Source organism: Durio zibethinus, chromosome 18 (assembly GCF_047325235.1).
Source record: "Durio zibethinus cultivar Kanyao isolate XHJ-2024 chromosome 18, ASM4732523v1, whole genome shotgun sequence".
Lineage (NCBI taxonomy): Eukaryota > Viridiplantae > Streptophyta > Magnoliopsida > Malvales > Malvaceae > Durio > Durio zibethinus.
Window position 1 is genome coordinate 11,023,107 of NC_143179.1, and position 16,725 is coordinate 11,039,831.

General features: G+C 34.2%; 1 protein-coding gene and 1 pseudogene across 3 annotated transcripts; both read right to left on the reverse strand.

The window, feature by feature from the left end:
* On the reverse strand, nucleotides 1-8,893 carry LOC111299544 (phosphatidylinositol deacylase). Of its 2 annotated transcripts, none has more exons than XM_022894775.2 (19): nucleotides 8,783-8,893; nucleotides 8,133-8,483; nucleotides 7,747-7,992; nucleotides 7,058-7,248; nucleotides 6,804-6,975; nucleotides 6,476-6,613; nucleotides 6,122-6,308; nucleotides 5,786-5,931; nucleotides 5,287-5,463; nucleotides 4,923-5,033; nucleotides 4,166-4,285; nucleotides 3,889-4,042; nucleotides 3,464-3,624; nucleotides 3,272-3,358; nucleotides 2,167-2,483; nucleotides 1,791-1,872; nucleotides 1,307-1,446; nucleotides 838-1,069; nucleotides 1-744 (listed from the first exon to the last, which is right to left on the reverse strand). In XM_022894775.2, the coding sequence occupies exons 2-19, from the start codon at nucleotides 8,478-8,480 to the stop codon at nucleotides 424-426; spliced, it is 3,330 nt and encodes a 1,109-aa protein (XP_022750510.2). In that variant the 5' UTR covers nucleotides 8,481-8,483; nucleotides 8,783-8,893; the 3' UTR covers nucleotides 1-423. The 2 variants fall into 2 exon arrangements, with proteins under 2 accessions (XP_022750510.2, XP_022750514.2); XM_022894779.2 differs by having other exon boundaries at nucleotides 8,128-8,483.
* A 1,284-nt stretch (nucleotides 8,894-10,177) lies between these two features.
* LOC111300499 (uncharacterized) lies at nucleotides 10,178-12,260 on the reverse strand (annotated as a pseudogene). The gene is made up of 6 exons (XR_016329513.1): nucleotides 11,953-12,260; nucleotides 11,802-11,881; nucleotides 11,548-11,702; nucleotides 11,414-11,463; nucleotides 11,132-11,206; nucleotides 10,178-11,057 (listed from the first exon to the last, which is right to left on the reverse strand). The product of XR_016329513.1 is annotated as an uncharacterized LOC111300499 (transcript).
* Between the last annotated feature and the right edge of the window lie 4,465 nt (nucleotides 12,261-16,725).

The window sequence follows — 16,725 nt, forward strand, 5'->3', positions numbered from 1 at the left end:
TCGCAGATAAAATGTTACTCTTAATTTTAGTAATCAAAGTTCAAATTCTAATAACCTCAAATAATAACATAAATATGATCCCAATGCTCGCAAATTTCCCTTCTCTGGTTCATACAAGAACTAATCCCAACACCCTGAACATATCAAGTCCCTCTTTGTTCAAATCTCCCCTTTCATTCCAATTGAAAAGCAAAACTGCATGATTAGACTGGCCTCGAAACAAAATGCTTTTAGAATCAACAATGGCACAGCCACAAAAAAGGGGCCCTGCCGTTTTAATATCACAACAAAAAGTTCCTATTTTTCGCCTTCTCCCAAAGCTCAAGTGAAAAAAAGATGGGGGTTTGGACGAACCTTTAACTCCAATTCTGACTAGCAGTCTATCTTGTGGCTGGTTTGTAAATTTTCAAATGTACTTCTCTTCTAGTGTCTGTGCCAATGCCGTCGTCTTCCAAAGCGAGGTGCTCCTGTCCATAACTGTAAGATACTCAATGCAAAGGAAATGATCCCAACAGCACCCATGGCATAGAACACTTTATACGGAGCCAGAGACAGACCAGAGAGATAGGAATAAATTCCGGCAATTAGATAGATGAAACTCAATCTTACTTCCTGACCCAAGAAGTGTGGCAAGGGCAATGAGGAATTTAACAATGACTCCGAACTAAAGATACCATGAAAAATCAAAAAAATGCAAAGGAACGAATCCAGGAACCTTGGGAAGCTCTGATGCATCCCTATTCTCTGCAACCACACAAAAGGAGATAAAAAAAATAAAATGGATGCATTTTTGAGAAAGCTCAGAGGGAAAGGCATAACAATTGGGCAATTTGATACCTGCAACCATGACACCAGAGAGGGAACAAACATTAGTGCAGCAAGAAGATGCAGCACCAGTAAGCCATGCCGATGGTGGAAAATATCTTCTTGTGTCTGACCATAACTAGAGCTGTTTTCTTTTGAAGGGGAACCAGGTTTGGATGTAAATTGCTGAGACAAATAATTGCCTTCAGTTTTGTAATCAGATTCCTTTTTTCGTGCATGGCTGCGAAATGAGGCTGTCAAAGAACTGTTACAAAAAAATAAGGAACAACGCTTAGTATCACCTTAAGCACACCAACAAAGAAATGGATGTGCTTAGTATTTACCAAGAGAATACAAAATAAAGTGCATATAACAAATAGTGGATTGCAATTGCTAAAGTCCCGGCATTCCAGAATATGTTCAAATCTACCAATGAAGTATTTAAATATTACAATAAAAAGGAACCAATATAACGGTAAGGGTAGAGTTAACAGAAACTCACTTGCACAGCGAACTATGACAACACATCGCATGAGACAAGAGCAGTACGAATAGGCCAAGTGCTGGATGTACAAATGTAGACAAAACAATTGCCGTTGATATTGGAACAAATAATGGATTGGCTCTTAGAACCCTTACCACCTGTGTCCAAAGTAAATCAAGATCAAAATAAAAAAATTCAAAGTATTGACCATGCACATAAAATGAAGACAAATGGTGATAAATCTTCAACTACTGAAAATAGTTATATCCAACAGATTTACCCTTCCATCAAGCAAAATTGAGAGAACCATGATTCAAGCCAGGTTGGAAGTGGTATTGTTTAAATGGGGACCATTCATACAGAGTTATACAAAGCAAATATGCTATTTAACCAGAGTTATACTTCTAAAATTTTGGTAGATGCAAGGTGATAATGAACCCAAATAATTTGACAGAGATCTGAAACACTAAGTAGGTACAGACAGTTGAGGCCAAGAGTTTACCTTTAATGAATAGAACCTGGAAGAGAGATTCATAAACCACTGAAGAAACAAAAAGCCGAAATTTCCTTCCCATAGTTGCCACCTGCAAACAATTGAACCTTGTATTAAAACATAAGGTAGTATATGAAAATAGCAATGAATCTTATATGATTCATATCTTGAAGAAATTACACAATTCTATCAAAATCATGAAGGAGTTACATTCCAAAAATTTATAACAGCAGTTGGAAATTAAAAAAAAAAAAAAGATATAAAGCTGTTTAATTTTCTCATGCTTTTCTTCAAATATCTAAAATATTCACTGTATATCATTCACAAAATATATCATATTAACATTCAAGTGTTGTTCCAAAAGAAAGGTAGAGAGTTCACCAACCTCCTTTTTATGAATACATGTAAATATGCAACCACATAGAAGACCAACTGGGATACCAATATCAGTAGAATTACAAACCCATTTGCCAATATGTAGCAAATTATTGACACAATGGTGAAGCTAGAGAATGGAGGAAACGATTGAGATGTTAGAAAGGAAAAGAACAAAGACAACAAAATGGGTACAACAGCAAAAGGCAAAAATGGGAATGGTATTCTTAAGTTGGACTCCACAGCTTTCAGTATAGAAGGAATTGGCCTTGCATGTGCTTGTCGCATCAGAGCAAAAAATATAACAGCCACAGAGAAGCCAACTATCTGTATGAGAAAGTCCAATATCATGTCAGTATCATAGAGTGCAAAATAGTAAGTATATAACTTAAAACAGCAGCAAATGGTTCTTTAGAATCTGAATAACACTTTTTTTCTCTTTCTCTTCACTAAAAGTCCTAAGACATACCCATAACATACATGATTTTCAGAATATGCACAAACTGGGAGTGTGTCCATCAATTTGCTTCAGCACATGTAACTTAAATATTGGAATTTCCTTTAGTTTATGAGTTTGGAAAAATATAATAGGAACATTTACACAATGAGGGTGCATATGCCTGAAAATCTACAACCAATGGCTGTTATTCAACATGCTACCAATAGTTTCATCATCAGACTCATTTCATACAGAACTCTCTTGGACATCTGATTCTTTTGAGGACCCTCATCATGAACTGCTTCTAGTCACAACTCCCACATTTTTACATTATAGTTTCCTTTGTTGCTTACAAGTGGTTACTGTCATAAGTATCTAGAGCACAAGCTCTGCCTTCACAATTGTTACAGGTTGCAGAATGCAGCACATAATTTCAATGCCAATGAGTGCACTCTGATTTATTATATGTAAATTACAAGATAATGTCATTTGAAAATACCAATATGTTGATATCGCATTATATCTTGACCCTAGTGAACTCAACTAAAGGTCATAGCATTCCAAAGCAACATTGACCTGATAATATCTAATCATTTTTGGAACTCATAGAAGCTAATCTAAATTTAGATGAAACTGAGAAAGAAAAATAATAAGCATGAAGATTAGATCGGATCACCTGTGAACAATATAGAAGCAAAAATCTGCTAGCAGCTGTAGTTACAGAAACAGCTATGCTTGCCTTATATGAGCAATGTGGGTCAAACTGCAGGGTATCAGGAAGAAAAAGAGATTTTAATTTTAAGAACAGAACAACTGAATTTTGAAATGAAAGTAACATTAGCAGGCAAGAAAAGATGGGGCTGATTACCAGTAAAAGAACAATGGTTTTCTCTGTCCCAGTAGAAGTACAAAGTGCAGGGGAGGAATCAACGACAAGAGTCTCACTATACAAATTAGGAAATATATGGAGACCTGATGTAGGATCCCAAGCAAGTGCTACAGGTGGGAAACAGCGCAGTTTGCAAAGCTCTGGATGGGCCAGCAGAAAAAAGAAAGGAAAACTAATGAATACAGAATTATGAATGGAAAAAAATCACAAATATGAAAATTAATTAAAAGCCAACAAGAAAAACTAGACAGCCAGAGTATATCCAGCAATCATGAACCATAGCAAAAATGTGATGGCTTAAATGGTATGCCAAGGCTTAATTGCTAGCATAACATTCAGATGACCAAACAAACTTCTAGAACTTCAGGATTGCAATGAAAACATAAAGATATTAAGATTCTTACTAGTTTTTTCAGAATCTCCAGCTTCATCAAGAAGCCCAGAATCTTTTATTCCACAGCCTGCGGTTTTCAAAGAGAAAGTAACAGGCAAAAGGCCTAAACTAATTGCAAATGACAGATTGAAAGCAAGGGGGTGGTCTTCCTTCAAAAAGATATCCTGCACATCATTGAAATCATTCACCGAACAATTTTTAGTTGTCTTTGTGGGTGAAACAACATTAAACGGATGTTCAATTTTCCATATCCTAGGAAGTTATACGGCTGCACTTCAGATAGTCACCTTATGGGAATGTGTCGATAAAAGCATTGATACAGGAGAGAATTCTATCTCCCCTTCATCCGGATTAAAGAACTGCCCAACTGCCATGGAAGTAGCTGGTGGAGGCCTGCCTGAAATAGTCTGAGCACCACAAAGTCACTGCACACAATTACTCAAATTATTTTGAACTATATGTTAAATAAGAGAGCAGCACTACCATTAAAAAAAATCCAGAGCGGCAAAAAAGAAAATACGAAGAAGCCTAAACATTTTGGCATGCACATTTCTCATGTATTGTAACAATCACTATTGTGAAACCTAGGAACCTACATATTTCAATGGCCAAAGATATATGTGCATGAGGTAGGGATAAAGAGTTCTAGAAGCAATGATGGAACATGCATATTAAGGTTTGATCTTTTGAATAGGCTCAAGTTTGATAGGCTCCACCATAGGTTGAAAATTAGAAAAGACAAAGAAAATGGTAATGACTAAAATGTGTTACCACACATCCATCCTTTTAGATGTTGCAATTTAGCTTTCTACTCCTTTACCCTTAAGGGAAACATTTCAAATATAGATAGTTAATGCACAAAGCTATCGATAATGGATCAAAAATAAAAAGCATCTGATAGGTTCATGATAAATGCTTATAAAGGTGAATCCTTAAGATGAATAAGCATAAAAGAGGCCAACAAATTTCCAGAAACAATCCTAGTCTGTATATAGCTGATGAAGTTGTAAAAGGAAAAAGAAATGAAGAACTAGGCAACAATACCGGACGAGGTGCAACTGAGATAGTCAGGAATCTGAAGCCATGCATTTCCTCAGGACCCAAATGAAGTACAGCAGATGGAGGTGCTTGCTCAGTCTGACTGCCAGGCTCAATCTGGTAGAAGTGTATATAAAAACAGGAGTGTCAAATTACTGATGAAATCAGAAGACCCAATAAGTTGTTGCTCCAATGCCAACAAAATTACTAACAAAATCTGCTATTAACAAGACCTTCAACCTGCCTAGGACTATTTGAGTTTTACATATCAAAGATGCAAGAAACGAGGTGCTAACTCACAACAGGTTCATAGAACAAACACTAGCAAGTGCATGAGTAATAATATTTCACCAAAAGAACAACTTAGTACCTGCTGTGGTGCTGGTCCTGCAGGAATTTGCACCATCTTTGATGTCACTTCCAGAACCCTTTTACCAGCAGGCATGTCTGAAGAGGATCTTCCTTTTTGGGGCCATAGATGAACTCGGACTCCAGAGCAAGGAGCAAGGTTTGTCACAAATATGAAGTGGCTTTTTCCATTTGACCCCTAAAGATAGAAGTAAACACTAAGAGAATTTTGCACTGTCTATAAAGACATAAAATAGAGGAAAAGGGGCAAACGGGTTTTTTTTTTTTTTTGGGGGGGGGGGGGGGGGGGGAGGGGAGGAGAGGGGAGGGCATAGTGGTAGGGTGTCAAAGGATTACTAAACTGATGCTAAACAAGAAATAGAAGAGAAACTTTAGCTGTAGCTTAGAAATAATTTCTGCCTCCAGGAGATGTAAATCCAATGCAATAAAAGTGTAGACATTGTCCACACAATTCCATTGAGAAAAAATCTAAACATTTACGGATGTGATATAGAGCTCACCAGTTTCTGTATATCCAACCACCGCCTTCTCCCATCCATGGCCAAAACGGTGACAGTTGTTGTCTGAATATACAAATCCCTCTCAAGGACATCATCACTCCAATGAACACTGCTAGGACAGACAGATGAGGTATGCACTTGTGAAACTGCAAGCATGACATAACATGTCATAAATTACAATCTTTCTGGAATTATATTTTGACTATTAACCATGTATTAGTAATTTCTTTTTGAGGGCGAGGATAATTATCATGCAGATATATTTCTAGAAAAGAATTCCTAAGTTTTCATAAAACAAAAAACTGAAATTTTAATGTCCTAATAGACAGATAATACCATCAGTGTCTTTTACATCCTTAATAGGAATCCGAGTCGACCAGGATGACTGAGATTGCATCTTCCAATTGAAACTTTGCGGTATTCCACTACAAAGCATCTTTGTGAATATGGCAAGTCTTTTTTGAATGTCAGGAAAAGGCTGACCTGATCTGGAGTCTACCAAACTAAGGAGAGTATGCGACACCTACACAAAACATTTACATTCAAAACTGTCGAGAACGAAAATTGAGCTCTGAAAGGCTGAAGCATTGCCTCGGTGGTAGTCACATATCACCACAAAAATGGAGGTTACTAGTTCAAACCCCTCTCCCAACCTAACTATCCAAAAGGGGAGAGAGAGATTCCACTTACTTGCACAACTATTTGATTACACCACAAAATAGCTTGATGTTCCATCGACAGCCACACATTTTTCATGCTTGTACTGCTTATCATAAATCCATGACTGGAAGGCACAATGCCATCAAGGGATTCTAATTTTGTGCGTACCTGTAGTCAGAAAGGGGAACAGGATACATATTTAGGCAAAATTCAACATTTCAAACAAGATATATTTATAATAAAGTCATAAAGCACCCCTTTTATAGGCCAAAAAAAAAAAATAAAGCACCTTTTTTCTTTTTATACAAGCACACAATCTAATCCAAACTACGCAGCAGAACAAAAGCTGACGAAATACCTGATAATCATTATAACCACCAGAAATGGAAACAACAACTACATGAGATAGTTTTGAGTCAGACACATAATGCCCTGTCCGAGTGGTTTGAGCCTCATACCCCTTTCTCCATTCTTGATTTATACTTTCATAATAGTGACCAAGGGATGGTTGCAACGCCACAGGAGGTGATCTGGATGGAAATAGCAGATTCTTAAAGGATAAAGCAAGAAATTTTAAACAAAAAGATAGACAAGAATCCACAAAGAGCTCACTGGTGGGGGCTTGAAAGAGTTAGAATAGTCTCAACAGCTGATTTCCTCAGACGGGGGTGGATCGTTGCAGCTCTAGCAACAAAACCACCCATAGAGTGTCCAACCAATATGACACTTTTTGGCAAACTACCAGTTGTTGCAGCACCTTCGCTTTCCCGGGCATGACGGGATTCTTTGTATTGATCCAAAATCTGCAAGAATAGGCTTAGTATTGATGATAAAATGAACCAAAATAATTTGTTTTTTAATGGCCTCATACAACAGTGTCAAACAAACATACATGGCAATCTTAGATATGATAAAATGTATTGCTTCATCATTTGACTCCCTAAGCCAAACTGAGGTAGTCAAATACAACCCCATTCAATGGAACATAATAAAAAGAATTTGGAGATCAGACCTTTGTGTTAAACCTTGCTCTCAATATATAACATTTTTCTTTGATCTCATTCCATTTTTTTAAAAAAAATTGGGCACACTTACACCTTTCACTTCTGCAATAAAGATTCGATTTATGTCGTTAAGGAATTTATCCCTTTGAAATAGCGAAAACAGATTAAGTGACATCTGTGACCTCAGATAGCCACATACAAAACATTCAAGGTTCTATGCCAAACAGTCAGAATTAAAACTATCACTGAGTTCACGCACTCTGTCAAATAAAATAGTTCAAATGATAAGAGTGATACCCTATGAATAGCATATACTACATATTCAGTGTGCTCTTCAAGTATCCGACCATCCATTGCAGAATGTTCGCCCTCAAGATCCACAGCAAACCAATCTATCCTGTTAGCATATTGATTGGGTAATTTAAAGTCAGCCACAACCACATTATCTCCCTCCTCAGAAGCTGGATGAGCTTCTCTATAGAATGAACGTTCAAGTGGACCTCCTCGATAAGCTCGATCAGATTCACCTGCCAAGGACCGCACCTGAAAGAATGACAAAAGCTTGAGAACTGTACACCATTTTGAAGCCATTCGCAAACCACATAGCATACTTAAGTGTTCTTTCCTATCTACAACAACAAAGCATACCAATACTAACTACAATGCCAAGAGGAGAACCTTGCCTGTTTGTAGCTACCACCATTGCCCGGAATAAAAAGAACGGGAATTCCATTGAGCTTCTTTAAGTGTTCCTTAAAGTCAATCTTTTTCCAACCTTCATGGTACAAATACAACCCGTACTTCGCAGACAACATGCCTCCCGAGGTGGAAATTGGGATATAAGTGGGATACATATACGTCATAATACAACCATTTGATAGAGGCTTCAATAAACCATACAAAGCAGCTACACCAACCCATAGCACCGCAACCACAAGCATCATTGCTCTCAAACTAGGCCTAAATCCTCGCATTCTTGAATCCCCATTTTTATTACTATTCCTTCTTTCATTTTCCATGTTATTCAACATTCACTACACACAAAAAAATAAATAAATATTCAAAAAATTCAAACTATAAACAGTTAAAATTTTGATTTAGCTAAATCATCGGCAGATCTACTTCACAAAATTAAGCTAAAACCTAAATTAAGCTGACTCAATTAACTTAATTAGAGCTAATTTAAAGAAGAAAATAAGAGAAATAAAAAAAATTAAACAAAAAATAGTTTGAGAAGCTGAAGCTGAAAGCTAGAAGAGGCTTTCAGAAAATTTGATCTGATTTGAAGTGGAAGGTTCAGGAAAGCTCGGAGAAGTAGAATGTGAAAGGAAACCTGATCGGGGATGAAATCAAGCGACGTGGTTCCAAGTGTGAGAAGAGAAGATCGAAGTTGAAGAGAGGCCAAGAGAGAGAGAGAGAGAGAACATGACCGCGATTGCTTCCTGTTGAAAGGAGACGAAAATGGAAAGATATTTGAGGGATGTGTCTGTTTTTGAGACTTTCCGATTTTGCTGGGTTGGTTTTTGGAGCCCAGTTAAGTGCTGGTGGATCAGGTTGTTTTAGGTTAGACCAGAATGAAGTGGGCCGAATCTTGAAGATAGAACAGAATTTGTCAGGAAATTTGAGATAAGTGGGCCCCGGTTAAAAGCCGGTGAATCACAGAATCTGTGTAAAATAGGCTATTGTACTTATTATTACTTTGATCAATTAATTTAAAATATAATACGATAATATAATATAAAATAATATAAAAATAAGATACAAAAATAATATAATTTAAAATATTAACAATAATTATATATAAATTCAACAAAATTAAATAAATATATTTCATATTTTTTTATCAAACATGAGTTGTTATATATAATTTTCATATAATATATTATATAAATATATAAATTTTAATATTTTACATAATATTAATATATGAATTTCAATATTACTGTTATGAAAAATTTTTTAAATTTATAAATAGGATTAAATATTATTATATATCTTATTATTTATAATATTGATTTATTACTTTTTAAAATATATTCATGTGATAAATTTTTTAATCTCACTAATATTTTTTTTTCATATAAATGCACATTAACACACAAATTTTAACTTACTAGTTAATCATCACTGTTGATAGGGAAAGAGAAAGGAAAAGGATCCCGCATGTTAAAGAGCCAAAAATTAGATTGTGACCCGTAAGTAAGAATCGATCCGTTGAAGTACTTTTTCTCACAGTACAAAATCATGAGTTCACGAATAATACCTCGTTGCAGCCGCAATCTAACAACATCACCATCCACATTTACTAAAGAAACATTGTTGTTATTGAGTTATCTAAACCTTGTTAGCCTTGTTTTTTTGTCAGTTCAGTGTCTTGTAATATCATTTTCATGGATTATTGGTGTGACCGGAGAACGTCCCAAGTAGATGATATCTAGTTGTAATGTTTTTTATTTGTGCAAACCATAATGGCATAATTAGTATTCTGGGTTTCTGCTTCAAGAGTTTTGGTTGAATCAAGTAATTATTGTGGATCATGTAATTGTGATCAAGATTGATTAAGGGTTATTAATTATTGTGGATCATGTAATTGTGAGGCAGACTAGTTTCAGGTTGAAGAAGCTCCTGTAGGCAAAGCTTGAAGAAGATCCAATTAAAAAATAGTTAGTATGATGAAACTGTTTGTGGAAGACAATCATTCTCAGCTGAGAAAAACTTGATTGCAATATGATGAAATCGTGTTCATTGCATTGGAAGTAACAAGTAACAACGTCAACAATGAAGAAGCTTTGAAAGAAAGGCTATAATAGGCGGCCTCTCACACGATTGTTGATGGCTCTAGATGCCATGGCTCTCAAATTTGCTCTAGCTAAAGAAAGAGAGGTTCTGGTTTGCTGATGAGTACCCCTAAAAGACTCCATGAATTCTTCTCTTTGCAACCTTAAAGCTAATGCAGCATCTTCATCTTGGCCTGGTGTCCCTCTTCTTCTCCTCATGCTTGTATCTGTGCTTACCAACAGCGAAAGATCCTCTCTCTGCAGCCTTAAAGCCAATGCTGCATCCTCATCTTGGCTCTCAAATTTGCTCTAGCTAAAGAAAGAGAGGTTCTGGTTTGCTGATGAGTACCCCTAAAAGACTCCATGAATTCTTCTCTTTGCAACCTTAAAGCTAATGCAGCATCTTCATCTTGGCCTGGTGTCCCTCTTCTTCTCCTCATGCTTGTATCTGTGCTTACCAACAGCGAAAGATCCTCTCTCTGCAGCCTTAAAGCCAATGCTGCATCCTCATCTTGGCCTGGTGTCCCTCTTCTTCTCCTCATGCTTGTATCTGTGCTTACCAACAGCGAAAGATCCTCTCTCTGCAGCCTTAAAGCCAATGCTGCATCCTCATCTTGGCTCATCATCCCTCTTCTCCTCACTCTTGCATGTCTGGTAGGGGTCATTTGCGGTCGAATACTTCTGCTACTACGACTTCCACTCTCTGGAGTTTGATGTTCAACTTCGCGGCTGTTTAAGGCTCTGGCAGCCTTCCTTGATTCAATCTCTTTCGGAAACAGAAGCTGTATTGTATTCCACAGAACTGTGTTCACAGTGTAAGATCTTCCATTGCTGCATGTTCAAACAGGCAGTATATAAGGGCAGAAGTTAATTACAATGAAGGCTGGGCCTGGGGCTGCTTTTACCTTATCAGCTGGCGGCACTTTGGGCATGTCTTTCCACATTTATCTGCAGCTGATCTCAAACATTTCTTACAGAAACTACAAATCAAACAGGAAAAAACAAAGGGTTTCAACTAAAGTGACAATCAATTAAAAAACTACAAATCAAACAGGAACTACAAATCTGCAGCTGATCTCAAACATTTCTTACAGAAACTACAAATCAAACAGGAAAAAACAAAGGGTTTCAACTAAAGTGACAATCAATTAAAAAACTACTCAAGATAACAGATTTGGGTTTTGTACCTGTGTCCACAAGGAGTGGTACTTGGTTCAAAGCAGATATCCAAACAGATCTGCCAAGCAAATAATATCAAATTATTAGAAGAGCTTCAATCAATCCAAGCCAACACCAGAGACAAAATCTAGACGATTCTTACTGCACAGGAAAGCGCTTCTCTAAGTTTATCCATATAATGAGAAGCTGGACTGGAGCAAGAAACACCAGGGGGCTGTTCTGTTGCTTCATTCACTTGTGTTTTCTTCTCCTCATTCACATCAATTAATCTTTGTTCCACTGACTCTCTGTCACTCTCTAGGCAACAGCAGTATTCAATAAAAATCAATTTTCTTTCCTCTTTTTACTTTCTCAACAAAGAAAAGGATTCGAAGAAGCAAACATAGAATTAATCACCTTGTTTTGAAGTCTCTTCTTCCTCAAGATTTAATGGAGCAATAGGGATTGAAACAGGAGTTCTCTGAGCTCTACGTTTCCTGGAAAACAAAACCATGAAGAAATAAATCAATCAAAAATCAAATAAAAAGAAACAAATATTAATTACTACCTTCTTGAAGTGGTGGAAGTTGGAGTCTTGAAAATCAAATCAGAGCGTTTCTTGTGTTTGGATTCTCGATCAGGGGTGTCTTCGACGACAAGAGTGGCAATGATAAGGGCGTCCTCGTCCCAACCAGCCATGGCCGCCACGGATTTGAATCTGGGACTAAACAAGGTATCAACATGTTGGCCACTTTCACTTGGGTTTGCTTGCTTTGAAACTTGTGGCGTTTGTTTTGGTTCTACTTCTCTCACCATTTTCATGGATTTTCAGAAGGAAAAGAAACAAAACAACGCTTCCATTTCCCAGATAGAAAGGCTTATAGGGGAAACAAGAGGTGATGATATTTCCTAACGGTCAAATTTTTTAAATTTGCCTCTTTTGCAACGGCTATGATACTGAGCCTTAACGTAAGTATCGATGGACTCGAGGGCCGCTATTTTTTCCCAACGTGCGACCCATATTCTTTGCAGTTGCCACGCCATCTCATAGTTAAGGTTGCCACGTTTGTGTCATTGAAAAGCCTCTGAGAGAAAATAAAAAAAAAAATTTTTAAATAAAAGAAAGGATTTCTTTTTACAAGAAACTTTACAAAGTTTATAAAATAAAAATAAAAAACAATTTCTTTTATTACGGCAAAGAAAGAGGGATATTGTTGAATTCAGAATTTAATTTAATTATTTATATAATCATTTTAAAATGTGATATTATGTTTGGATTTAAATTTTAATATTTGACTATTTTTTTAATTTATTTGAGATTATATTTTACTTGGCTTTAAAATTATTGTACTTTTTCTAATGTGATAACTAAAAAAAATTAATTAGGTATCTAAATTATATTTTCATGTATTAAGTTAGTCAAATTTTTAACACTATTAAAATAATATTAATGTGATATTTAAATACTGATTGAATGACACGTAATTATCACGTGATCTAAATGTAATTATCACGTGTCATTTTAAAAAAAAAAAAAAAAAAATTTTAAATTTTTTTTAAATTTTTAATTATTTTTTATTCTTTAAAAATAACACGTAATAACCACATCATTATCACATAACAGCGACATTATTCACATCAACATTTAAGTATCATATTAACATTATTTTAATAATACTAAAGGGTTGAAACAACTTAATATACAGAATTAAGGTTTAGATATTTTATTATAATTTTTTTAATTTAAATATTACATTAAAATAATTACAATAATTAAAAATCAAGTGAAATATTATCCCATTTATTTTTAAAAAGCAACCTCCACTTAAAAAAAAAAAGTTGTTAATAGAAGGGAGAAAAAATGACCCAAATGAAATTAAAAATGGACAAAGTTTATATTATCCTAGTTGTTATGATCATATGAAGATATAAAGAATTGAGTTTCTTATTAGAAAAAAAGTTAGAATCACTTAAAAGTGGGAATAAGGTATTGATAAACCAAAGTTGGTAGGAATTTTTTTATTTTTTTATTTTTTTTGTGAATTAATGACTAGTGGAGGCTGGTGATGGAAGAATCCAAAAGAGTTGGAAGGAAAATGCTAAAAAATTGGCTATTTATAAAGAATATAATTAAGATAATGCTAATTAAATTAAAAGAAATTAATGGATTCAATAAGTGCTAAGACTAAGCACCATATATATACTCAGTAAAATCTTATCTTAAAAACTTTTTGTTTTGAAAGAAAAAATGTAGTTGACCAATTAGTCATACCATAAGAATTATCAATAATAAAAAAATAAATTTTATCTTAATTGGTTCGTATAAGTTTGAAATTTAAATTTCAAAGATACAATCTCTTTTTATATTTTAAGGCTTTAATCTCATCTGTGTAAATAATAATAATAATAATAATAAAAGAAAAAAGAAAACAATTGAGCTTGAAGCATAAGGACTTTTGTTAAAAAATAAATAAAAATATAAGGTTTGAACAAGCTTGTTATATTAATAAGCAAGTACACATCTGTTAAAGTTAATAATATTAAAAAAACAACAATATTATACAATATTAGATGGAAAGTGATAAATGTAAAATAAGAAAGACAATGGTTAAATATAAGTTTGGTGATAGAATCTGAAATTTATCTAAGTTGGTTTATCAATTATTTTTAAAAATTAAAATTTTATTGATTTAAATTTTAAATTTCAATATTTACAATATTATTCTTTATTTTCGAATTGTGATTTCTTTTATATAAAAATAAAAATAATTGTATGATTATGTATTGAGAACATGACATGGAGAAAAATTAAAATAGGGCAAGATTAAAAATTAATTAGCATTTTTTTTATTTATATAAAAATTTAACTTTCAAGATTACATATACAAATGGCATAATGTCAATTGGAAAGATAGTATTTTAGTAACTTCCTACTTATTTTCAACCCCTCCTAGTCAACTTAAAGCTATTTATATATTTTTTGACTTTTTCATTCCATTTTAAAATCTTATCTATGTGATGAATTTATTTTATTTTTCCCTTTCTTTTTCCAAGTTTTCTATCTTAATAATTTGGTACCAAGAAAAACATAATCACTGTTGACTTTCATTTGCAAGATGTAATCTCACTTTCTTGCTTCTGATTAGGTTGTTCTTGTTCATATATAATTATGACATCACTGCCTTTGTTTTAGAACAAAGGGGCAATTAAAAGTGATGTGACACCATGTTTGCAGCCATGAAAATGGATGCAAAGTAATTGTGGAAGGCAGCTGATATAGAGAAACTGGGGCAGTTTTCTCAAGTTTTCATCAGAACTTTCCTTTGTCTTGAATACCAATGAGTGACTTTGTACCATGTTGAATATATTTATAAGTTATATGATACAATTCACTTTGCAGCAAATAAGCATGACAGCAAAGTTGGGAAGACAGCACAGGGATTAGTCCATTGGATAAGAGGATGATTTTTTTTTTATTAATCCAGAGTTACGAGATATAAAGCTTAGTTTGTTATTATTGTTGTTGTAGGATTCAATTTTTATGTGAAGCATTTAGAAAATAAAATTCTGATGCATCAAACTTACCTTTTTGGTTCGACAAGTTCAGACAAGGAGTTAAAGGTTCTGCCATTTTGACTCTGTCAGAGGTTTGAATCAAGATCCCTGTCATTTCTCTTCCAATAGAATGTAGAAGGCATGATTCTCGTGCCAAACAAGTGATTATTTTCCTGGAAAAAGATGGGAAAATGACAATTATAATTTGATTTTATAATCCTATATTCTCCTCTCAAGTTCAATCCCACACATCACAGATCTTTCTTCAGCAAGTATATATGGTTTAATAGAGTACTGGACTCCAATATGATGTAAGGTCATGGTGTTTCAATATTTTCATCAGCTTTTCCTGTCCTGTGTCCATGGTTAGGTGCCATTGACTATATTTTAAGCAGTTGTCATTTGGTAGGATTTTTCTAGCAGGATGCTTAGATGCTGCTGTTTAAGTGGATGGCAACTTTGTCACCAGCTAATCATCTTTGCTATTGACTTATTTCACCAAAGATTAAGTCATAGATTACAACTGCTCCTATACTTTCAATAGGGAAAATAATAAAATTTTCAGTAAAAAAAAAAAAAGGATTATTGTAGAAATTGAAGTAATGTGGAAGGTGTCAATGTTCAAGGTTTGTTCAGTTAGTTAAAAAAGTTTTGTTTTTAGGGTTTGATTCTTACACAAGCAATTTGAAGGTAAAACCCTAAATATACTACATCAATGGTAGAGAATGCACGTAAGATTACCTTGGAAATTATAAAAAAAAAAAAAAAAAATTAAGTGAGCGTTTGGATGCAACTATACTTCCAGTGAGATGTAGTTAAGCTCCAATTACTATCAATTAAATTCAAATGCCAATCACTATTAATTAAATTCAAATGCCAATTTCAATAAAATTCATTAAGTATAAATTTTTTATTAATTTTTTTTCAATTATAGTTATAGTAATTTTTTTAATCGTAATTATAGTAATTATTTTTTTTTTTTTTAATTTCACCATTCATCTAAATAGATCTTAAGCAAAAAGGGGAGGATTAATCCTGCTACATATATGGCATAGCCTTTGATGATGCAATCAATCAAATGGTAAAAATCTGTTACTCAAGTTGGCCCATTGAAAACAATATTTCAAGAGCTGATTCATGTTTTGAGTGACAAAGTTGTGAACTAAGGGGGGGTTCAGACAATCTGGAAGTCTATTCACATTGGGAGAACTGGACAAACCTGATAATTATAGCTGCAAAATCAACTAGAATTAAAAGTAAAGAAAATAAAAATGTATGTAACAGAAGCTTTGCCAGGATATTCTAGCTTATTAATTGTATCCTCAAACCCCAACAAAGCCAGCATTGACCCCAACATAAAACAATAGATTTTGTATACGAATTATTGTGCATTATAGGGAATATTCATCACTTTGTACATGCATGAACCAGAACATATGATTACCTTCATTTTGTTTTTTTTTTTCCTTCTCAATTTTCCTTCTGTGTTAAGGGAATGTGTTGAAGGAGTCCCACTGAAACAAAAATGATTCATTTTCCTTTATTACATAGAAAAGTAATTGAATTCAGTTTCTTCAGGCTTGCTCCTTGTTCTTTTTGCCATTTTTTCACAAGCCATGACTGCACTCGATAAGTTCTAACGAACATTGTGACCCTCCTGTCTCAATATTTTCGTATATACATCATGTTGTATTCGTATTACATATCCGTGTCCGGTGTTTCATAGCTCTAAAGTATCCAAATTTTAATTAGTTAGAGGTTATTTAACCCCAAAAAGAAAATCTGT

Coding starts and splice junctions, on each gene's coding strand:
- LOC111299544 (XM_022894775.2), bottom strand. CDS start 8,480: ATGTTGAATAACATGGAAAATGAAAGAAGGAATAGTAATAAAAATGGG. Junction 5,932..6,121: donor GGATGTAAAAGACACTGATG/GTATTATCTGTC, acceptor TCATGCTTGCAG/TTTCACAAGTGCATACCTCA. Junction 3,359..3,463: donor AAACCATTGTTCTTTTACTG/GTAATCAGCCCC, acceptor GATACCCTGCAG/TTTGACCCACATTGCTCATA.